Raw genomic sequence first — 23,540 nt, 5'->3', positions numbered from 1 at the left:
TTTTATATATATATAATAAATGTTTCCCAAGTTTACTTGGCCTTTTCTGGTAATAATATTATTTCCTGGTATCGATGTGTTTTAGATATACACTACTAGCTAGCCATGTTTTTATTTTTAAAAGGAAATCACAAAGATGATGTTGAGTTCTACATATAAAAATGTTAATTTTAAAAGCTTACAAAACCACACAGACGTTACATATTGTTGTAACAGATGAAAAAAGTAGCGATGGTTACAAAGTAGAACTAGCCCACTAAATAAACTTAAAACTATTTTTATTAGCCAAAGACAACAAGCATGTTTAATAAGAGTTAAGGCGACCAGTACAAATGCTAAAATAGTTGTATGGACTATGGACATTTTAGTACCCTAATTATATACGTATTAAGTGGGCTTCTTGTAAATGGAAAATCATAGCTAGTCAAGTCACATATAATTTTGTAAACTTCAGAGATCACACAGTATTATGTTGCAGCTCACTCAAAACAGAGACTACAATATCAGTTGACTGATTTAGTCAAATCCGAAGTGATTATGCATAATACAATTGTAACAAAATGTCTGAAACAAATGACATGTGTGTCACAGAAATTGAAGGTTACTTTTTCATCACATTAAATGAATGTTTAATTATACCATAATCTTAATAGGCATCTTCTTCACTTGTCTTTAACCTACTTATGGAATATTAAAATGAGATAAAAAAAGGAAGTGATATTTCCAAGGCAGTGAGACATAAACACTGCAGGTTACTATCTCCTCCATCTGCATCTTGCAGTGAGCTTTTCTTCTGGGTTTTCTGACTTACCATTAATTTTATTATATCACATAAAAGAAACAATTTTTTAAACCAATCAAATATTGTTATGTTCATAGTCTAAACACTTTTTCTCTAGCTCTCTCCTACAAAGAAGAAGTAAAAAAAAAAAAGGTTCTTTTATTTTTACATCAGAAGCCAAACAAATAAGAGACTTTTGTTGTGGCTGTCTTTGCTTATTAAGCCAGACTCTCTCTAGAAACAAAAAAATAAGTGAGCTGAGGAAAAAAAAAAAAAACTATCCCAAAAGCAACCAACACATTTCTCTGTCTCTCTTTCTCTCTCTCTCACTCACTCTCTCTTTTGTGTCCATGGACTTGCAACTGAAACAATGGAGAAGTCAGCAGCAGAATGAGTCAGAAGAACAAGGCTCTGCGACTAAGATATCAAACTTTTTCTTTGATCAGATTCAGTCCCAAACTGCAGCAACTTCTGGTGCTGCTGCTGCGGCTCCTCTTCCTCTCTTTGTCCCTGAACCCACATCTTCCTCTTCTTTCTCATGCTTCTCTCCTGACTCTTCTTCTTCTTCTTCCAAGTTCCTCAGTAAGTTGTTTTCAAAAGGATAAGCACTTTTTGTATGTTGAAGTTTATTGCTAATATATTAATCTGAGGTTTAATATGTTAAATTTTTTGTAGAGATAGGAAACTTGTTCAGCTGGGCACAGTGGCAAGAACTTGAGCTACAAGCACTGATCTACAGATACATGTTGGCTGGTGCTTCTGTTCCTCAAGAACTCCTCTTACCCATCAAGAAAAGTCTCATCCATCAGTCCCCTATGCATTTCCTTCACCATCCTCTTCAGCATAGTTTTCCTCATCAACAACCTTCTTGTCAGTCTCTCTCTCTCTTTGTTTATGCTTCTAATCTCTTTGAAAGAATCTTTCTTTCAACGAAAGATGCTTTTTGCTTTGATGTTGGAGTTATGTTTCCAAGATCTAGATATTCCAATACACACCAATATGAATATTTAAAAGCCTTTTCTCCTTAGAAGATCTATGAGACTAGATGTGTTATAGAAACTTTTTAAATCATATTGTTGTCTTGAGTGAGATCTTTGTTGGTTGTTTAGTAATGAACACACACTCTTGAAATAAAACAGGGTATTGGGGAAGAGGAGCAATGGATCCTGAGCCAGGGAGGTGCAAGAGAACAGACGGCAAGAAATGGAGATGTTCGAGGGATGTTGTAGCCGGTCACAAGTATTGCGACCGCCACATCCACCGTGGACGAAACCGTTCAAGAAAGCCTGTGGAAACCGCCACAACCACCACTACAACAACAACAACAACAACAGCAACAACCGCCGCACCTTCTTTTGTTCTAGGGGAGGAGCTTGGTCATGGTCATAGACCAAACAACAACCACTTCTTCTCCTCTGGTTCATCTCAACATCTCCAACTTAATCATCAACAAAGGTACATGAGAAAAAACAAAACAAAAACACTCTGTTTAATTGAAGTCATTATTAGCTTTGGTGTTAAACTACAAATGATTTTTCTTTAAAACATAGTTTTGATGTATATGATTAGAAACTTGGTTGTTTGGGAAATAGTTATAACACTGTGAAGTAATGCTGTGAAGAAAGGGGTAATGTTGGCAATTGGGTGACAACAGAGACGTATCATCCTTTGTGATAAAAACATTATTCTTTCTTTTTCTTCTTTTGTTGAGAGATAATGATAACAGTTGGATTTGATAGAATCTAATTTTTTTTACTAGTTGGGTGAGACTTTTCAATCAGAGATATAGAAAGAAAGAGAGAGAGTGTGTGTGATATATGTATAATTCTCATGTATTTGAAATAATGAGATGGTAGGACCTCAAGTGAAAGCTGACCAAACCTGCATAGAAGCAAAAAAATAAAAATAAAGCTCTTAGATTCTGTTACCACTTCCTCTTCACAACACACATTTGACTATATAAAAAATCAACTTACTTCCCTAACCTTTCTTGTTATTGTTTTAATCTTTTTGGTGACAATGTTACATGTTTATGTCTAATCATAAAAGATTATGTCTCTCTCTCTCTCACAGTTGTTCTTCAGAGATGAAACAAGAAAACAACAACAACAGTAACAATCACAAGAGGCCATATGAAGCTCAAAATGGATTCAGCAATGGAAGATCAGACGATGGTCACATCTTGAGGCATTTCTTTGACGATTGGCCACGGTCATCTGACTCTACTTCCAGTCCAATGAGCTCATCAAATTGTCATCTTTCAATCTCCATGCCTGGTAACGGTAACACTTCTTCAGATGTTTCTCTAAAACTTTCTACAGGCAATGAAGAAGAAGAAGAAGAGAACATGAGAAACAACAACAACAATAACAACAATGAGAGGGAGCAATTGAATTGGTGGAGCAATGGTGGGAACCATCATAACAATATGGGTGGACCATTAGCTGAGGCCTTGAGGTCAGCCTCGTCGACTCCAAGTGTTCTTCATCAGATGGGCATCTCAACTCAAGTCTTTCATTGAAGAAAATATGTAATATTTTTGTTGTCTACTCTATGAACTGTTGTGTTCTTTTTGTTTTTATTTTTGGATTGGATTTGTGTCAAAGTTCCTGTTTGTGGAATTTGTTTTGTTTCCTAGTTTGCTAATATATTTATGTCTGAAGTTTAAGAATTTGTATAATGAAACTTTTGTTTCACAATCAAATTAATATGATCCTCTCAAGTTACTTGAGCATTTTCACTTAAGCTAAACCGAATCAATTTTGGTAAACCAGCTAAACCACCTCGACTCAGATTGTTTCCGGTTTAAAGTAAACTCTCTGTCGCAGCCGAAGGGGTTTAGGGGAAACCAAAACCTAATAATTTTCTTGTTGTTCTTCTTCTCCACAGGCGTCACATAGACGGTGAAGCTTCGAACTAAACCGGAATAAACCTTTTCCGGTACATCTCCAATTCACATTCGTGGGTGGTTTTGTGTTAACAGAACCATTTTGTTGTTTCTTCTCGCCAGATTCCGTGCTCCGGCGCCAGAAAGCTTCCGCCTTTTAAAAGTACGTCAAGAAAGTTTCAACCTTTCTGATTAGTTTCTAAAACCCTTCTTCGAGTATTTGTTTCATTAAGGTTTTGGTACCAAAGCATTCAAATTGATGCACTTTATTAACTGGTTAATTGAAAATTTTAGTCTCAATTTTGAAAGTTTTGATTCAACTTATTTGGTGGACAGGAATATGAAGTATGTGAAGCCATTGAGCTTATTGGGTAATGCGTTGAAGACAAAAGTATCAGTCCCTGGTCGTTTTCTCGGTTTAGATGTTGGTGATAAGTATGTTGGATTAGCTATCTCAGATCCTTCAAATATGATTGCGTCTCCATTGAGGTACTTATCATTCTGTTTCATTCGCTCTTTTAGATTCAAAATGTGTTTCAATCAGATACTACAACATTAGTGTTTTTTTTGTTACTTCTCTTGCAGTGTTCTGCTTAGGAAGAAAACAAACATTGACTTGATGGCTACAGATTTTCAGAACTTGGTAAGTGCCAAAGTTTTGATTGTTCTTGTTGTTTTTAGCTCTATCAGTTAAGAAGTGGAGAAGCTATAGTTTCTTAGTTGTTTTGGAAAATGAAGAAGAAGGGTTGGTAGTGTAGATCAGTGTCTCTACTAAGATTGTAATGATTGATCAATACTGGTGATTAAATGATTAGGTGTTTGATGTCTCTGTAAAACTTACTGTTGAGTTATATATCCAACTCGAGTCTTTGACATTGTAGATATCTAACTATCAACAACTAGACTTATGAACTTCGTTTGATTACACCAATCCTTTGCCTTCACTGATCTCCTTGTCTCGTGCAGGTCAAAGCATTCTCAGTGTCGGGCTTAGTTGTTGGTTATCCATTTGGGAAACTGAACAATGTAGAGGATGTAAGCTTTTTTTTTTCTCCACTTAATTGTTAAGTATTTTCCCTCTTTTCTTGCACTTATAACCAAAAGAATATTTTTCCAACATGGAACAGGTTGTCACTGTGAACCTTTTCATTGAGGAACTTCGTAAAACCGAAAAACTGAAGGATGTGAAGTACACATATTGGGACGAGAGATTATCATCAAAGGTATGTTTTATGCCAATTTAAGGATCTAGCAAGTGCTAGTAAATACGAGTGTTAGCATTGAACGCCGGAACTTATAAGCTCTTGATTTTCATGTAATATATAATCCACAGACTGTTGAACTGTTGTTGAAGCCCTTGAATCTGCATCCAGTTCAAGAGAAGACCATGTCGGATAAGTTAGCCGCAGTAGTTATACTTCAGGTACGGTTATTCTGCTTTAGTTAGAGACCGATGAAATCTGTCTTTGTTTTCTTCATTCCACCCGTGGAAAGCTCTTTTTATGTTTGATTGTTACTTGCAGGAGTACTTAGATTACGCAAATAGGTGTGTAAACACTGAGCCAGCAGAGTAAAACAAGAACGGGTAGTGATAAAATAACCAAAGCAGCTGTTTCAGATAACGATATGATGATGGTTGATTTGTTGTGAGATTATCTATGTGTATAAAGACATCATGTATCGAACAAATTAGTATCCTTAAGAAGTTTGGTTTTGGCCGCATTCATATCTTTAAACCTTTGGCAAATCATTCATTATCGTACATAGTAGCTCATTTTAATAAAAAAGGACTTGGAACAGAATCTAATACCAAAAACCTCAAAACAAACTTTTCAGACTCTTTTAAGGTAAGATCCGTGTGGATTGGTTTCTCCTTATTGCAAGGTTCCAACAGTCTTGTTGATTTCTTCCAGTTTCTTTATCCTTAGTCTTTCACTTTCAGCCAGTAGCTGCCAAAGAAGATCATCAACACACATTGGATGCGCTGTAGGAAAATACAAACCTTAAAAGTGGTTTTAAACCAATTACCTCCATTAACATTGAAACAAGATGAGCCTTCTCTTTGTTCTTTTCGTTGAAAGCTTCCAATGTCTCTTTGTATTCCTTCTCCTGTCAAATTATTCTCGTGTTAAATAGAGCTGCAGAGTATAAAATGTGTAAAGATTTTGACAGATAGAAATGTGCGAAACCTTCTTCTGACAGCTTTGTGCCAAAGATTTGATATCTCTATTCGCCAAGTCTATTTTCTTCCTCACCATTCCAACTTCTTTTCTCATAGGATCTCCCATAATCTCTAGCTCCTGTTTTAGTATGAACATCACTAACTCTGTTGTCTACCATGTTAAACAAAAGCGCTTTATTTTTTTGAACTTACCTCCAGTGTTTGAGTTAAGCATCTTGTAGCTTCCTCTGCAAAACCGAGCCGCTGTTGAACTTTTTCCTTAACAGTCATCTTCTTCCTCTCGATCTCTTCTTCTCTGGCTTGAAACCTCGACACTGCAACTTTCCATATCTCTTCGTCTTCATTCTCCTCCATTGGTAGCTTACCATTGGTGTTGTTGATTGCAGAAGCTGCAGCAGCTCCCAAGTTGTTCTTGCTACTCATTTTTTTAGTCTTCTTCTTGTTGTTACAACAAGTCTCTCTCTGTCTCTCCCAAGATGTATTTATCCACTTTTTTTTAGTGACTTTTGCTTTTGCTTAAACCTTGTCAAACGAAATAACTTTGCTTTTACACCATCCCAAAATCAAAGCAAGCAATCCCGCCAAAAGGAAAAGTAATAAAGGATAAATAAATTCAATTTCGTAATTCAAGTGGAGCCAATCTGATGATCAAAGGTGTCCTTTTTGGGCTTTTCTTCTTTACTGTTTTTGCAAGTTGCAAATCTTTGGTAACATAACTTCTGTCTAAATGGCCTTATCAATGCAATGACAAAATGGCAGTGTAAGCGTAAAAGATGCACAATCATCGCAATTTTGACAAATTTGATCAGTAAAACTAGCCGAGAAACTTGTAGTAACACTGTGTTACTTAGGTGTGGCTTGGTATATGATTTGGTGTTGCAAATTTGATTGAAACCCAAATTATGAAAACATAGAATAAAATTCGGAAGCCGGCAACAAACTAGAATGAGTATATATATTTATTTGAGACTAAAGCTGGTGAATATATGAGATTATGTCTCAGAGAGCTAAATTTACATATTAGACATTTAGACTTTTAACTTAGATATATAAACTTACAACAACGTTTTACTCTGAAACTTTTACCAGAAAATTTTCTGTCTTGCTTTAAAACAACTCGAACTCAAGATGATCGCCTATGGCTTTACATTCAAGATACTTACTATCACTGCCGCCAGGTGAATCCGCAGCTGCCTCCGCTCCACCACCATACTCATAGAAATCTGGAAGCTCAGGCGGGATTGCACACCTGATCAGAGCCCAATTCAGTCCTTCAAAGAAAGGATGTCTTTTGATCTCTGCAGATCCTTTCTGTGACCCAAGCCGGTTCTCTGGTTCTTTAACCAGGAGCCCTCTGATCAAATCCTTTGCCTGAAAGCTCACAAGCGGACTATCCGGAAACTTGAGGTTCTGCAACACAACATTGGCCAAAGTCTCGTCGTTGTTGTAACCTTTGAAAGGTGTTTTCCCATACAGAAGCTCGTAAAGGAGAACCCCAAAAGTCCACCAGTCAACCGCAGCGCCGTGTCCTTCTCCTTTAATGATCTCTGGGGCTAAGTACTCGTGTGTTCCCACAAATGAATTGGACCTTGCCTCGGTTGGTTCAGCCACGAGCTGAGGCAATGATCTCTTCAACTGTTGTTGACTTTTCGAAAGATGATCGGCCTTCTTTTGTTTTCTACCTTGTTGTTGTTGGTTTGAGGAGAGCCTAGGGCTGAAACAAGAAACCTGGCAAGATGGTTCGCTGATACAGAATGGTTGTATACAGTTGGATGTGTTGTATGGACCTGAAATCCTTGCCGGATCTTTACCAGGCGGAGAATTTGACCTGAGAAGAGTCGGGTTCACAGCACAACGGAGTGAGAGGTCGAAATCCGTAAGCATAATGTGTCCATCTTCCCGGACAAGAATGTTCTCCGGTTTCAGGTCTCGGTATATGATACCAAGCATGTGTAAATACTCCAATGCAAGGAGAATTTCAGCAACATAGAATCTACAAAAACAAATTTTTACCATCAGTTTAAGTAAATTAATGATCTAGACACGCGAAATGTAAAAGGTAAAATCATTACCTTGCTGCAGGTTCAGGGAAACACCGGCCTAGCTGCTTCTGTCTGAGGACATGAAGATCTCCTCCAGGACAATACTCCATGACTAGACAAGACAAATTATCCGAAGTAAATTGAGCGTATAATGTAGGAAGAAAAGGATGGTCCAACATTTTAAGTATTTCTCTTTCTGCTTGTGCCCGTGGAGACTTTTTCCTTCTTGCCAAGAACTCGTTGTCCATGACCTTTATGGCAAACAAACAGTTTGTACCAATCAGCTCGGCGAGATAGACTGTTCCTATATCTCCACAACCGAGTTTCTTCAAAAGGTTGAAGTGTCGTAAACCCATAGAGCCGTATTGAACCTTCACATGCTTAATCGCTTCCCATCTCACATCCATCGACATGTGAGGCTTATTCCCACAGCTAAATCTGCTCAGATTGCTCTCTTCGCTCATGCTTGTGCTCCTGCTATAATCCCCAAGACTATCTTTTGAACTCAAAGAAAACTCGAATTTCTCACTTGAAGTTGGATTCTCTCTTTCCTTTTCATGCATTGCAACGTTTCCACTGTTATTGCTCGAGGAAAAATCTTGTTTCATGATGACAATCTCAGCTTCAGAGCTTTGACTGACATTACAAGAACCAGTGGAGTTCCCATCAGATACTTGATGAGCTTCTTTACCAACATTATTTGAAACAGAACTCAAACTTTGTGAGCAAATCTCAGGACTATGACTAGCAGTATATGAGGGTGGGTGGTTATCAATGCTGGTGCTCTTCAACGAACAGTGACATCTCTGGCAGAGAAGTTGATTGGCACTAGAATCTAAGGAAGGAACAATTTCTTCATCGTTTTTTGTTGGGTAAGTTGCTGAAACCAACCCGATTTTTAACTTCTTCTTGAGCAAAATCTTCCTTTTGGGTTGTTTTGGACGTGGAATCATTCTTGTTACCTTTCGTACTGTTTTGCTCTTCTCTGTCCCTGAACTAGGTGCATCATCCAACTTCCCTTTCTGCTCTGAGTCTAAAGCAGATGAGGGAATATTATTGTCAAGCTCTGTCGCATTAACTTTCTCGCTAGAATGAGAAGGCAGTGAGGTGACATGTTTGTCTATCTCTATCACATCATCTTGAACAAACGCATGAGTGGAAGGAGACGCAAAATTTTCATCTAACTCTATCTCATAATCTCCACTGCCAGAACTAAGACAAGACCCAGATTTGTCGGATTTATGCAACAGCTTAATCTCCCGCATTTGATTTTCCATTCCTTGTAATCCCAAAATGGTTCCATCTTGAGATGGCTCAGAAATGGGGTTAGCAGGCTCTTCAAACCGCGGAGCTACACTCTTTGAAGAGCTTGGCTTATCGTTTGACGTTATCAGAGGTTTCTCAACCAAACTTCCTTTACCCTTGTCCAAAGGAACAAGCCCAGACCTGCTGCTAGTAGATTCATTCGAAACTTGGTCATACAAACTCTTTATCCTGTCTGCTTCTGACACCCTCGGAGAAGCAGCTGCGGATTTCGACAACCGTTTCTGAGCAGCCATCTCCGACGCCTTGGAAATGCAACGATCCCTCAAAGCCTGCTTCAAGGAAACCGAATCAGAGAGACCAAAAACTCTAGGCGACTGAGGTGTGCCAGGTTTTTTCATGGAAGCAATTCTCTTGGAAGGGCTTGTAGTCCTGCTTGGACCAGCACTCGCGCTCGTCTCATGATTATTGAAAGAAGAACTCATCAACCTTGTTGATGGTTTCACAGAAATAGACTGAAAAAGCTTATCAATGTCATACTCAAGAGAGCCATGATACTCTCGAGGTTTCCGCTCTGAATCTTTACTCGATGATCCCATAACAGATTTACCATATCTCCTGGAATGTTTTGGCAATCTAACTTCAGCATCCTTCTCTTCCACAATTTCACAAGCACCTCCAAACGATCCCATTGCAAAACAGAGCTTATACAGTAACTAAAAATCTCTTGAGATAAATCAAAGCAGCACCGAGTTATTCATCATCTTTATATGATCCGTTTCTAAACTTCTGGGAAACACAGTCACACACAGTTACCTGAAAGAGAATAATCAGAAGGAAAAAAAACTGGTTAAAGAACAGTAACTTCAAATCAAATGAAGAGCAATGTGTATAAAGTGGTATATGAAATTAAAGAGAAGCAACAGATCTGGAAAGCAAGTTAATAGCTATAGGGGTTTTCATTATGTTTTTTCATAGACTCAATCATGAACCCTACACAAAGTACAGATAGGGAGAGGTACCCATAAATTAATACAGCGAAGAAAAGGAGACATTTTTAAATTGAAAAAATTGTCAAAAAACCATCACTGTAATTGAAATCTGAAGATGTTTTCAACATTTGAAATAATAAATTAGTTAGTCGACTGATGTGTGAACAGGAATCGCTATGAAGAACCCAAAAGAATGAATTTTTACAGAAAGGTTTAAGAATTTAATAAATCAAACCGCGTAAAGTAGAAAGCTTGGAGTGAGGTAAGAGATCTAACAAACTATGAGGAACAACATCAGAAGGAATCGATTAAGTCACAACAGATCTCTAAAACTTTAAAAAATTACTGGGAAACAAAGAACAGTGTAGCTGCTGAAGCGTAAGTGAAGAAGATTCGATTTAACCCAACTAAATGTAGCAATTTTTATTAACAAAAAAGTCTTCTTTTTTTTTTAATAGCAAAACCCCACAAACAATCTCAAATGTCAAATCAGAGAAAGAGCTAATGCGTCAACAAAGATATAAGCTAAAGCAAACCCAGAAAAAAAAAACGAAAAAAAAAACCTAAATGTTTTGAGTTGAAACTGCAAAGACTCACAAGTGACCACATATAGATAATGAAAGGTCAGAATTAAAAAATAATAATCTTCACCAAAATAAACCCTGAATACGGTCCCCAAATCTCATGAAAAAGCACTCAAAGAGAGAGTTTCAGAAGAACAAAAAAAAAAAAGAAAGTGCAAATGAAGGCGTGCAGAAGCAAAAAAGGTAAAGGCTAACGAAAACTTAAAAGGAAGATAAGGGGCTTACCCAGAAGAAGAAGAAGAAGAAAAGCTTGTGTGCTTGCTGAGAAAATAAAATAATTAAATTTGGGTGAATCAATATAGAGAGCCTCAGATAAACCCTAATGGCCTTGGAGCTTGAAGAAGAGGATCCAGAGAAAGTAAAAAAGTTTTGAGTTTTTTTTTTTTTTTTGGGGTTAGATGTAAATTTTTGTTTTTTGGGTGAATGAGAGAGAGAGAGTTAAGAGAGAGAGATGATCAAGTTGAAAAACATGGTAGGCCCCACAGCATATGTTTTCGAGTCTTTCTTTCATACTTATTTTTTATACGTTCAATAATTAAACCAAAAAAAATTGTAACCTTTCGTATTTTATTTTCCTTCACATTTTTCTCATTTTCTAGAATATATTATGATTCTTACACTATTCCATATCAAAATCTAGATTTCAAAATGTTTTTCAAACTCTTTTTTGGTCCATAAAAATTTAGCTTAATTATTATATTTGTTCATTATTAGAATATTTTTTTACTTGTATTTATGTTTTTAATATATTTATAGAACATGTGTACTAGCTTGTCTAGATATTAATATTATATATTGTCATGTCAAAATAATTTTCTTAGAATTCACCATCCCGGCAATTTTTGATGATCAATAATTTACTTCCACTACTATCATGACATATTTGACCAGAGTCAAAATTTGCCAAAGTTCATTTCCCACATCATTCATCGAATAGTGACTACTACTAGTATATAATAACCCTTACCCAATCTAATCTTCACAAAAAGTTACTTTTGCATATCATGCATGCTGATGAAAGTTGCAAACACTAGTAATATACTATGTTGTAGATATATTATTAAGGGACTTTTTATAACAATGTTTTCAGTTGAGTAATGACATTTTCAAAACATATCTCAAAGTTTTCATTTGAATAGACAAAAATATAATGTTAAAAACTAAACTAAAAATAGTTAGACTAAATTCAAGAGGTAAAAGATTAAGTTTAAGTAAAACTAAAAAATAAATAAATTAGTCGGTAACTTTCGACATATGCCTTAATTTTACTGTGGACGATGGTAGGTACGATTGGTTGAGAAGATAAAAATAGATGTGAATACTTTTATAATAGGCGGTGGAGCAATATTGTCAGAATAAGACTGGTATGGTAACCAGTGCGCAGTTATTTTCAAAATGTTTTCGATAACACTTCTTTCGACGAAATCACGTTTTTAAAAGTATATATTTTGTGAAACCACTGTAGATCATACTATTAATTAGTCTTTCGAAATCGTCATTATGGAATTATATTACTTCAAAGAGTAGCTCATAAGATAAAAAGTACTGAGCAGTTAAGAACTAACGCATGTTACTAACTAGGGAAACATTAATGATTAAACGAAATATATGTTCTAATTTAAGCAGACAAAAACAATACAATCAGTCGAATGTAAAAACATATATAGAATGACTATATAAAAAAGTGGAATATGACTGCATGTCTAGCAAAGTCGAAAATTTTCATAGGTTACTTGATTAAATTAGTTTATTATATTGTGTTTTTACCTAGTTTGTAGTATATGTGGTTTATCAATTTATGATTTTAATTTTTGTTCTGTCACAATTTTTATGGGGACCGTATATTCAGAGGTTACACATAAATATCATCTTTTAAGTTAAGTACATTAATTCCTCCACACCATCCTATGACCTAATTACGTAAAAATAAATTAAGTGTGCGATACGTTATACGTATACACACTTACTGTATTGACTTGTATTGTTTTTTTTTTTTTTTTTTTTTTTTTTTTTTTACTTGTATTGTTGCATTAAGTAGAACTGGTAATCAGATTAACATGATAACCATATTTACATATTTATAATTGCTGTTGACTGTATCTGTGGCGTATGATCATCAGATCATGATACATCATACATGTAGGTCAATGGGTATTTATTTAGATTACATTGGATTTCGTTTGGAAAGCTTTATAAACACATTGGCGACTCGATCCTTCTACTCTGGTACAACATACTATGCGTTTGCGATTTACAAGAAGTTAAGTACGTTCTCGATGCAAAAACAGTAACTATATACAATAAGTATAAACTACAAAATCTTAAATAATCTGGAAAGTCATCATGGCTTCTATTGGCCACGCAAAAAAAAATAAAAAATGAAGTAAATAAAGAAGAAAGAATTGAACTAAAATTTGAGTAATGGATATTAAAAATGCATAGAAAAAGGTCAATATATCTTTAAAAACAGAAATTGATAATACCATGATCGAGATTAATACTATAACAGAGTACTTTTGAATCTGGCAAAAAAGCCTAAATCATCATAGTTGGAACGTGGAGTTAGGAGTAATAGACTTCATAGGTCTTTTGAGAGCCCCTGAGCCTAGGATTCTCTCTTTCTGCGCCTTTAAATCTCTCCCTTCTTGCTTTTAAAACCCACATTAAATATATAAAAATGAACATGAGCTAAGAGCATGTGCATTGGTTGATTTTTCAACCGTCCCACGATAATAAAATGCTGGATTTAAATCAAAACCAAATTAATATTGTAGAACCGTTCCTTATTTTGGGACGTAATTTGCATCGTCCCTCTTAACACGTGGCAACGTGTGGGTGGTTGTTGTTGTTTCTGTAGGGTGAGACGGAAAAATCGAAGGTTCGAGTTTATTTTTCCTCTCCGACTCTCTCTCTCTGTCTCGACGGCAATTTCGTTTCCGATTGAAAATTTTGTTTCCGATTTAAGAAAATTTCATGAATTCTCTTGTAATTCCAAATCTGCATCTTGAACATGTAAAAATCTTGATTTGGTTTGAACTTTGGCAGTGTGTTTTGGGGATTAGATAATGTTACCGGCCGGAGAGAAGAAGTACGGTGATTTCTTCTTCTTCTTCTTCGTCTTCATATCTGAATCCATCTGGTCACAATGATAATTCTTTTTTACTACTTCGAAGAGGCAAAAAGTTTGGTCGGATTGTGAAATTGAAGCTCTCACATTTCTTCTTCTTCTTTCTATCACTCTTTTTCTTCTCTTGCATCTTCTCTGGCCATAAACTACTCTTTCATGGTAAGCTTCTAATTACGAAAAAAGGTCTCTTTCTTTTTTGGTTGTCTCAGTTTTGGAGATTATTAGTTAATCAAACACCCTTGGATTTTGGTGTAGGTTGTGAGTTCTTACCTCATTTTGAGCATAACCGTAAGCTTACTTTGTCTTAGTTCTCTGGTATTTGTGTTAAAAAAAAAGCTATTGTTATTAACTGGATTTTGATACAGATGCAGCTTACATAAAAAGTCAATTGCTGGTTTCATCAGAGATTAATATAGGACTAAACAAATCCAACATCGAAAAACCACCCGGAAGCAAGAAGAGAAACAAGCGTATGGATTGTTTTCATCTCTAGTCATTTCAATCAATTAGCTAGTGTTGCGTTTATTGATCATCTATAAGGTAACATTTTTGTATATAATTGCAGATTTACCCTGTGAAGTTACACTTGCTGAATCAGTTGATCACATACTGTGTAGTCTCTGTCTCTTCTTGCATTTTTGGAAGCTCTGATTTTCTAAGGAGACCTGCTAGCAAAAAGGTTAGAACTTTATCCGTTAGTAGATAGACACTAGATATTAGCTTATGCATTAGATTACTACTATCTATTGCGTGAGAATGCATTAGCACGGCATATTTAGTATTTGTTGCGGTTATCATTAAGTAAAGACTATACGTGAGGCTCATCATTCATGTGGATCTCTCATTTTGCTTGTTTGTTTCTTTAGATCACTGAATTCTCGAAGCGAAATGTGTGTTTCGTGATGTTTGTGGATGAGCAAACACTATCGAAACTTGCTAGCAGAGGGCATGTTCCAGACAAGCAAGGATTTGTTGGTTTGTGGAAAACTGTAGTTGTGAGCAATTTGCCTTATTCTGACATGCGATAGACTGGAAAGGTTCCAAAGTTTATGTTCTACCAGTCAGATGGACTCAAGAAATTTGACCCTTCAGATCCTAATTCTCCTCTTCCAAGTTGTAAGTAATCAATCAATCATTAGCTTCTATCTCTCGTTTTGTTTGTTAATGTTTCTTGAGTGTGATGTCTTGTTGTTGTTGTTAGATGTACCTGAAGGTTCTTTTATTGTAAGAGCCATACGCCAATGTCAAACCTCTTCACCTGCCTTTGGTTCAATGAAGTTGATCGGTTTACCTCACGAGATCAGTTGAGTTTTGCATACACATACCTAAAACTTCAGAGACTGAATCCAGATGGACCTTTACGCCTAAACATGTTCAAGGTAAAATAGAGATTGGTTTACCTCACGGTTTCAAATTATGAGTACATAATCATAAAGGGGTCTTAGATCATAAAAAAATGTTGTATTGATCAACCTTGTTTTCATTTCAGGACTGTGAACGTCGAGCATTAGCTAAGCTTTTCCACCATCGAGTAGATTCATAACTGTACTATTTTTCATGTTTTAATTGTATGTTTTGTTTTTTTTTTCATGTTTTTGTAACTTTGTAATTTTCTTATATTATTAATGTTAATGTTATATGTTTTATTTGAATTTAAACTTTAATATGATTTTACTTATTAATTTAAATATTTAATTTTAAATATTAAAAAAATATTATTTTTTACAGGGGACCAAATATAGAGGGACACCAATGCTCGTACCAAAATTAAGAAACTCTGAAAATAAGATTAATATATTTGAGGGACCAAATTTTTGTCCCAACCAATGCACATGCTCTAAGTGTTGTTCAACAACAACAAAAACTGAACATGAGCTAAGTAACACAAAAAAATTAGATCATCAAATGTCCTACATCCACATCTTATTTCTAATTGCTTAACTTAAACCAACCATCACATCAAAAGATTGTACTCCCTCCGTTTCAAAATATAAGATGTTTTGAGTAAAACACGCAATTTAAGAAATGACCACTTTAAAAAAAGTTTAACCAATCACAAATAAGACTGCATAATATAAAATATTAAACTAATCTAAAAGTTACATAGAAACTTGAAAACATCCTATATTATGAAAAAAAAAAAACTTCTCTAAACATCCTATATTATGAAACAGAGGGAGTATTATACAAACACATGCACGCGCATATATAAATGTGTATCAAATGGTCCTGCTAATTATTTTATTTGATTTTTTTAATATTTGCATCTTTTCAACAATAACGATTGATGGAACCCAAAATTGAAAATTGTGTGTTTAAGATCATTTTGAACCACCATTCAAAATTTAATTCCACTTTTTATTTCGTTTCTTCTTAATTATTCTGATCCTTCTGTCAATGTTATTTATTTCTGATTTTTTTTTTGGATGCAAAGATATATACATATTTTGATATATTTTTCAACACATTTTATATACCAAGTTATGATACAATGATTACACTAACATAAACCACTAGATTATAAGTTTTCGTTGCAACTGTATATATAAAAATTTAGGTATGGATGTTTATAAATTATTGAGTGGACGGCGAACACAAGGACAGATGATTTGAGTTATGCTATATTCTGCATAACTAAATAAACAAAACGATATCAATGAGAACTAAGATCTGAGAGATGAGTATCCGAGGAAGATATATAATAGTATAGTAGAGGGGATATCAAATTAGTTTTGGGTAAAGAAAAAAAAAGATAAAAGAAAGGGGAACAAGCTAGAGAATAAGGCAACAAGTATTGGTTTCACATGTTTGTGTCGACAAAGCCACACACCCCATGAAAGGCTTGCTTGGCGTTTTTGTCTTTGTATCCATCTATCTAATCTAATCCACTCCACCAATTTCTTTTCTCCTCCATTTATCAATTCGAGTTATTTATTTCAAATTGTATATTTTGAAATTCGAACAATTTAAAATCAGAACATTGGAAAAATAAAATAAGAGCATCATCGAAATGGGTTATTACACCTATATAGTTTTTGGATGGGAGTGCGAAAAATCGTTTCTTTCAATTATTTAGAAAAATATAAAGATTGTGTGAAGCTTATAATCAGTCATTCTTATTTACAAAAATAATTGCTGACAATAAAATAGTTAACTAATCAAAAATTATATTGCACATGACTTATGCCGCTACGAGCTCCGACGACCTTAGGTGCCACTACGATCTCTTAAAGGATGATCTCAAATGTATTAATTCAAAATCAAACAGAGAGAAGAATTTTGTTGTTGTGATGATAATTTTCGTTTTTTTCAACAATATAACATTATGTAAGTTTGAATCTAGGTGACAACACTTTTAACGACATTAACAACGAACCATTCAACTAATTGTCATATTCGAAAATTATTGAATATGACTTTGCTCCTAAATTATATGCTCTTGGCTTGTCGTTTAAAAGTTTGTGTTAGATTTGGATTGTAGGTAATGTCTTACAAACTTACTAGGAGATATCCCGTGCTTAAAGCACGGGTCAATATTTTTTAAAAAAATTATAATATAATAATAAAAATTATTGTTTTAATTTTTTTTAAAGTTACTTTATTTGAGATAATATTTATTTTTAATTTTTTCTGTAAATCTATTAGTCTATTGGAATACTAATTATTTTAAAATATTATAGTATTTTATTGTTTAAGTATTATTACAATTTTATATTGTTTGTTTGTTGTATTTGCATCATTATTTTATAAAATATAAAATAGTAATTTTAATATTATAACTAGGTACTAACCCGCGGTAAATCGCGGACTGAACATTTTTGTTTATTGAAATCTATAATAATTTATTTTGTCATTATATTATTTATAATAGTTTGTGATCGAAAATTCAGAAGCTCCATTCTCGAATTTTTTTATTAAGTCTTTTCTAAGGTCAACTCCCATCTTATCATCCTATATATATGTTTAGAAAAATAAAAATTTTAATAAAACAATAATGAGAAGAAAACATTAATTATGGAAAATAACATACAGCTTCATCCACTAACATGAATTCCATGGAATCACCGGCAATAATCTAAGATTGCCTCCACATTTAATTCTCCTCCACATTTAAAGAATTTTAACGCGTATGAGATTTGTTGGTTAAAAGAATAAAGATTTGGTAAATAGATTTAATTTAAGTCAATTGATTATCCATGCAACCCACGATTTTTGCTGATTGATGATAAGATAATAAAATGATTAATTATTAATTATCTTTTATACCCTCAATTGTTTTAGCTTTTATTTAACAATTTTTAATGGCATTTGTATGTAAATTTTTACACTTTTTAAGGTTATTTTTATTTTTGTACTTCTCAATTAATATAGTAGGATTGTGAGCAAATAAAAATTATTAATTTATCATTTATATAAATTTAGTTTTACCAACCCGTCAATGTAGAAATTAAAACACATATTTTTCATACATTGAGTAATATATCTTCGTTTTAAAAAATTCAAATCACAACATATGCAGAAAAAATAGAGAATTTGTTAAAAATGCCCCTTTTGATATACCCCTTTTCAAAAATACCCTATTTTCTGGCCATTTTTATTTTTGCCCTCTTTTAATTTTTAGTGACCATTTTACCCTTAGATGAAAATAATTTTATTCAATAAAAAGAAAAACAAAATTTTCCCACCAAAAAATTTCCGACATATTTTCCCGCCAAAAAATTTTCGAAAAAATTTTTCTGCCAAAAATTTTTCGAAAAAACTTTCCCGCCAAAAAAAATTTACAAGGTTTTTAAAAGGTTTTATAAGGTTTCTACCTTATAAAAGCCTTATAAACACCTTGTAAAGGCTTTTACAAGATTTTTTAAAGAGTTTTAAAAGGTTTTTTAAACAATTTGTAAACGCTTTTACAAGATTTTTAAAATGTTATTAAAAGGTTTTAAAAAGTTTTTAAAAGGTTTTCAAATGGTTTTTAAAAATTTTTTAAAAGGTTTTTAAACACCTTGTAAACGCTTTTACAATGTTTTTAAAAACCTTGTAAAAGTTTTTATAAGATTTTTAAAAGGGTTTTAAAAGGTTTTTAAACACCTTGTAAACACTTCTTTTAAAAGCTTTTTAAAAGCATTTACAAACTTTTTAAAAGCATTTACAAGGTTTTTAAAAGCGTTTACAATGTGTTTAAAAACCTTGTAAACGCTTTTAAAAGTTTTTTAAAAGCGTTTACAATATTTTTAAAAGGTATAAATTTCAATATTTTTGGCGGGAAAAATTTTCGATTTTGGCGGGGAAATTTTTTTTTCGGGAAAATTTTTCGATTTTGGCGGGAAAAAAAAAATTTTGGCGGGAAATTTTTTTCGATTTTGATGACTGTACATTCTTGCTGTCACTCAAAAAGGGTAATTTGGTCATTTTGTATATAAAGAGGGGTAGTTTTAAAAATGGTCAACATGAAGGAGTATTTTTAAAAGGGGTATGGAAAAAGGGGCATTTTTGAGAATGCCCCAAAAAATATGCATTTGATTAATAATAAGTATTATATGAAAATTCTAAACAATTTGTAAATAAAATAAAATAAAGATGATAGGAGAATTATAATTTGAAATCTTAATAAAATCTTCGAATTTAGTTATTAAAATAATTGTATTGTATACTTGGATATAAAATCTTAGTTTTCAAAATTCTGAATTGTTTATATATATATATATATTTTTAAATATTAGTAATTTCGTCTATAATTTTTTAGAAAGAATTTTTTAAAGATTTTTTTAATATTTGATCTGTAAATGTTTTTTAATTAATTATATTTATTTAAATTAGTTAATTAAGCTTAATTAATTTTTCTAATGGTAATTGAATGTAATTTTTTACACATTTTAAGATTAGTTTCATATTTGTACTTCCCAATTAATATAGTAGGATGCTTATTTACTAGTTGAGTGGTTTTTTTCGACTTTTTTATGTTCGAGTCCTAATCTTTGATGTTCGAGTGTTTTTTTGTTTTTGTTTTCACTTCATAATTCTTAAAATGAAAATTCTGGGCCTTAAAAGATCAGAAAAGAAGCCCAATACATGCCAAACCCATCATGACTTATCCCAATGACGTGGCACATTTGTGACTTTTCCCACTAAACTTATTTTTCTGGGTAATTACTGATTAACAAAAGGACTTAAGAATTAAATCAGTCCTTGTTTTCCGTCCTTAATTCTTTCACTTTCCCCACACCTAGAGAGCATGGATCACGACGGCTATAATATTGCCACGTGTAAGCTTTTCATCCAATCAACGGTTAATGTTGTGGCCAATTAGACTCTCACTCAGCTCATTTTAGCCTTTTCTTCTTTTTTTCTTTTTTTCTTTTCTTCTCTAACAAACCAAGTTCAGCAGCGACAAAAGAGATAACAAAAGGAAGAGACGATCGGATAAAAAATGGCGGAGAAGAGCTTCAAGTACATCATCCTCGGCGGTGGCGTTTCAGCCGTTAGTATTTTTTCTCTCCTCCTTCCTCTTTTAAGTTGTTTTTTTCAAGCCATTACTTTCGATTTTGTGTTTGAGAAAAAAACACCACAATTCTCATAGATTGTTTTGGGGGACTGTAGTTCGTTTATTGTTAATTCCGATAGCGATTATGATGATTTAGGGTTATGATTCGTATGTTTATACGTCCGATCTGTGATTGATTTCATGCCTTTCGCTTCCCAGTTTTTAAGATTCGTTGAGTTAATCATATTACAATCGCTAATCGATGTATTGTTGTTGTTAATCGCTAATAGAGTAGTGAGTACCATCAGGATTCTGTTTTATCCTTTTCTCCATTTTTGTTGTTGTGTGTAGGGATACGCAGCTAAGGAGTTTGCTAATCAAGGTGTTAAACCAGGAGAGTTGGCAGTTATCTCCAAAGAGGCCGTAAGCTTTCTTTCTCTCTACTTGGGTTGAGAAACTCTATTGTTATACAGTGTGTCTTGTAACCCCTCTGATCTTTATTTACTCAAATATTGTTGGATTAGGTGGCTCCATATGAACGTCCTGCACTTAGCAAGGGGTATTTGTTTCCTGAAGGTAAATTCAATTTTCTGGTTTACTTTGCAAACTACAGTACTTAGATTTGATTTTCTGAGACTTGTCTTTTTGGTTATGGATTTTTGCTGCAGGTGCTGCTAGACTTCCAGGTTTCCATTGCTGTGTTGGTAGTGGTGGAGAAAAACTGCTTCCTGAATCGTACAAGCAGAAAGGTAACAATCCTACTTCACATCACCAATATCACTTCCCTGCTCATCCATGTAGTCCCACCTATCAATGATAACTCTTAATCTTGCTATCATTTTTTTGTTATCCGTTGTGTTTGCAGGAATTGAGTTGATACTAAGCACAGAGATAGTGAAAGCTGATCTCTCTGCCAAGAGTCTTGTCAGTGCAGCTGGGGATGTCTTCAAATATGAGACTCTTATCATTGCAACTGGTTCTACTGTAAAGACTAATATCCTTGCATTTCTTACATCAGAGAGCTTCATATTCTATGATAAGAAGAGAGTAACACTTATCTTCCTTTGCAGGTTCTCAGATTGACTGATTTTGGAGTGCAAGGTGCAGACTCTAAGAATATCCTCTATCTGAGGGAGATCGATGATGCTGACAATTTGGTTGAAGCAATTAAAGCAAAGAAAGGTGGAAAGGCTGTAGTTGTTGGCGGAGGTTACATTGGTCTTGAGCTTAGTGCAGCTTTGAGGATCAACAATTTTGATGTCACTATGGTTTTCCCTGAACCTTGGTGCAGTAAGTTGATATATATCCTTTTGCATTCGATTATTCATATACTGTATGTATTACTTAGTTACACGTAATGAAAACAAAATGTTCGTGCAGTGCCTAGGCTTTTCACCGCCGATATTGCTGCTTTCTATGAGACTTACTATACAAACAAGGGAGTGAAGATCATCAAAGGAACAGTGGCATCTGGGTTCACCGCTCATTCAAGTGGAGAGGTAATTCATATAATTAGCTTATAGGAGTGGGAAATGCTGTCTACGTTTCAGTTTTGGTTCTATAGAAAGTTAGAAACTAAAGTCTACTGCCAATAAAAAGATAATGTAATTAGGTTCAGTTCGGTTTAATGAACTTTTCTTTGGTTTGTTCGGTTTGATTACACCAAAATTGAGTTTTGTTCCAAAAATATGGTTTTAGAATAACAAACTGAATTGTTTCAACACTTTTTCGTTTTGGTTATATGATCAACATTACCAGGACCAAATTGTCCTGGTCCAAATGTCCAACTTGTATTGTCAAAAGAAAAAAATGTCCAACTTGTACTGTTTTCCTCCAGGTGAAGGAAGTACAACTCAAGGATGGGAGGACACTGGAAGCCGACATTGTGATAGTTGGGGTTGGTGCAAAACCATTGACATCCTTATTCAAGGGGCAGGTCGAGGAAGACAAAGGTGGAATTAAGGTATCTATCTGCAGGCTGTGCACTTCTTCTCCTGTACCATTCTGATTTGGATCTTTTGATTAACCACTCAACTGTTCACGCAGACCGATGCATTCTTCAAAACAAGTGTCCCAGATGTTTATGCTGTTGGCGATGTTGCCACTTTCCCTATGAAAATGTACGGAGACGTGAGAAGGGTCGAGCATGTTGACCATTCCCGCAAATCAGCAGAGCAAGCTGTGAAGGTACTTACAATAAGGCTGATATTGTTTAAATCACCCCAATTTACGCGCTTGCATTTGTGTCTGCATATGAAAAAGAAAGTTCACAGTTTCCCCTATTACATGTTGTAAAACGAAAACTCAAACAAAACAGAGTAACATAGTTGTATATCTGAAGAAGCGTTTACATATGTGATACATTGTGGCAGGCGATCAAAGCGGCTGAGGGAGGCGCAGCAGTGGAGGAATACGACTATCTTCCATTCTTCTACTCTCGCTCCTTTGATCTCTCGTGGCAGTTCTATGGAGACAACGTAGGAGACTCTGTGTTATTTGGAGACAGCAACCCATCAAACCCAAAACCTAAATTTGGAGCATATTGGGTTGAAGGTGGTAAAGTGGTTGGAGCATTCATGGAAGGAGGTAGCGGTGATGAGAACAAGGCTTTGGCTAATGTCGCCAAAGCTCGACCTGCTGCAGAGAGCCTCGACGAGCTCACCAAACAAGGCATTTCCTTTGCAGCTAAGATCTAAGTGAAACGCCACACAGCCACCAAAACAAACTCACTTTTTTCTCTTCTATGTTGAAATAAAAACATGTTTAGCAAAATGTCTTTGTAGAGTACGTTTGCTAAAATAAGTCGTGTGTTTGTATTTGCCTCTTTAAACTCCGTGAGAAGAGTCTACTACGGGCAGAGTATACCTGAACCACATTCACATTTTCGATCATGTATTGATTTTCTGTATTTCAGTACATTTGTATTGGGTAGAAAGTCCATTTACAATCTAAATCTCATTTAGTTAATGATTCAATCTAACTTATGTGCTGGTTGAATTAAAACATAACTGCACGATCGAACATGTTTAAATATTTAGAGTCACTTGTTAGCTATTACGATGTGTAAGACACATATACACAAGTTAGTTATCCTCGTATAATTGTATACTTTAATTATCAAAAATCATCTAGCTTTTTTCCCTTAATTGCAAATATTAATCTATGAACATGAGTAATAAGCGTACTTCAATTCTCAGTGATGAG

The 23,540-nt window shown here is 34.3% G+C and overlaps 6 protein-coding genes across 11 annotated transcripts; 4 read left to right on the top strand and 2 right to left on the bottom strand.

Annotated features, from left to right (window-relative positions):
- Positions 1 to 719: 719 nt before the first annotated feature.
- LOC104711850 (growth-regulating factor 4-like) lies at positions 720 to 3,485 on the top strand. The gene is made up of 4 exons (XM_010428620.3): positions 720 to 1,363; positions 1,457 to 1,651; positions 1,921 to 2,236; positions 2,855 to 3,485. Exons 1-4 carry the CDS (start codon positions 1,132 to 1,134, stop codon positions 3,300 to 3,302), a joined length of 1,191 nt encoding a protein of 396 aa, XP_010426922.1. The 5' UTR covers positions 720 to 1,131; the 3' UTR covers positions 3,303 to 3,485.
- On the top strand, positions 3,460 to 5,398 carry LOC104711849 (uncharacterized). Of its 2 annotated transcripts, none has more exons than XM_010428618.3 (7): positions 3,460 to 3,831; positions 4,005 to 4,157; positions 4,254 to 4,311; positions 4,635 to 4,703; positions 4,796 to 4,891; positions 5,002 to 5,091; positions 5,192 to 5,398. In XM_010428618.3, the coding sequence occupies exons 2-7, from the start codon at positions 4,009 to 4,011 to the stop codon at positions 5,240 to 5,242; spliced, it is 513 nt and encodes a 170-aa protein (XP_010426920.2). In that variant the 5' UTR covers positions 3,460 to 3,831; positions 4,005 to 4,008; the 3' UTR covers positions 5,243 to 5,398. The 2 variants fall into 2 exon arrangements, with proteins under 2 accessions (XP_010426920.2, XP_087321209.1); XM_087465083.1 differs by having other exon boundaries at positions 3,797 to 3,901.
- Positions 5,380 to 6,362, bottom strand: LOC104711848 (uncharacterized). The gene is made up of 4 exons (XM_010428617.3): positions 6,043 to 6,362; positions 5,858 to 5,968; positions 5,697 to 5,777; positions 5,380 to 5,617 (listed from the first exon to the last, which is right to left on the bottom strand). The coding sequence occupies exons 1-4, from the start codon at positions 6,271 to 6,273 to the stop codon at positions 5,543 to 5,545; spliced, it is 498 nt and encodes a 165-aa protein (XP_010426919.1). The 5' UTR covers positions 6,274 to 6,362; the 3' UTR covers positions 5,380 to 5,542.
- A 425-nt stretch (positions 6,363 to 6,787) lies between these two features.
- LOC104711846 (serine/threonine-protein kinase KIPK1) lies at positions 6,788 to 11,300 on the bottom strand. Of its 5 annotated transcripts, none has more exons than XM_010428615.3 (3): positions 10,957 to 11,300; positions 7,923 to 9,971; positions 6,788 to 7,843 (listed from the first exon to the last, which is right to left on the bottom strand). In XM_010428615.3, the coding sequence occupies exons 2-3, from the start codon at positions 9,845 to 9,847 to the stop codon at positions 6,958 to 6,960; spliced, it is 2,811 nt and encodes a 936-aa protein (XP_010426917.2). In that variant the 5' UTR covers positions 9,848 to 9,971; positions 10,957 to 11,300; the 3' UTR covers positions 6,788 to 6,957. The 5 variants fall into 5 exon arrangements, with proteins under 5 accessions (XP_010426917.2, XP_087321205.1, XP_087321208.1 ...); XM_087465079.1 differs by having other exon boundaries at positions 7,923 to 9,936; XM_087465082.1 differs by lacking the exon at positions 10,957 to 11,300 and adding an exon at positions 10,745 to 10,934 and having other exon boundaries at positions 7,923 to 9,936.
- Positions 11,301 to 13,797: 2,497 nt separating this feature from the next.
- Positions 13,798 to 15,510, top strand: LOC104715613 (uncharacterized; the record flags this gene model as incomplete). Its single annotated transcript, XM_087463987.1, has 7 exons — positions 13,798 to 14,017; positions 14,114 to 14,146; positions 14,224 to 14,328; positions 14,424 to 14,537; positions 14,725 to 14,974; positions 15,060 to 15,237; positions 15,348 to 15,510. Coding segments are annotated over 4 exons (444 nt in total), but the record flags the coding sequence as incomplete, so codon positions are not given.
- A 4,494-nt stretch (positions 15,511 to 20,004) lies between these two features.
- LOC104711845 (monodehydroascorbate reductase 1, peroxisomal) lies at positions 20,005 to 23,303 on the top strand. The gene is made up of 10 exons (XM_010428614.3): positions 20,005 to 20,333; positions 20,688 to 20,759; positions 20,861 to 20,912; positions 21,005 to 21,085; positions 21,202 to 21,320; positions 21,407 to 21,626; positions 21,717 to 21,835; positions 22,174 to 22,299; positions 22,383 to 22,523; positions 22,709 to 23,303. Exons 1-10 carry the CDS (start codon positions 20,283 to 20,285, stop codon positions 23,030 to 23,032), a joined length of 1,305 nt encoding a protein of 434 aa, XP_010426916.2. The 5' UTR covers positions 20,005 to 20,282; the 3' UTR covers positions 23,033 to 23,303.
- Positions 23,304 to 23,540: the final 237 nt, after the last annotated feature.

The sequence above is a fragment of the Camelina sativa genome, chromosome 9, assembly GCF_030686135.1.
Source record: "Camelina sativa cultivar CO46 ecotype springtype chromosome 9, ASM3068613v1".
Taxonomy (NCBI): domain Eukaryota; kingdom Viridiplantae; phylum Streptophyta; class Magnoliopsida; order Brassicales; family Brassicaceae; genus Camelina; species Camelina sativa.
Note: the sequence above shows the minus strand (reverse complement) of the source record. Positions and strands in the feature narration are given on the sequence as shown.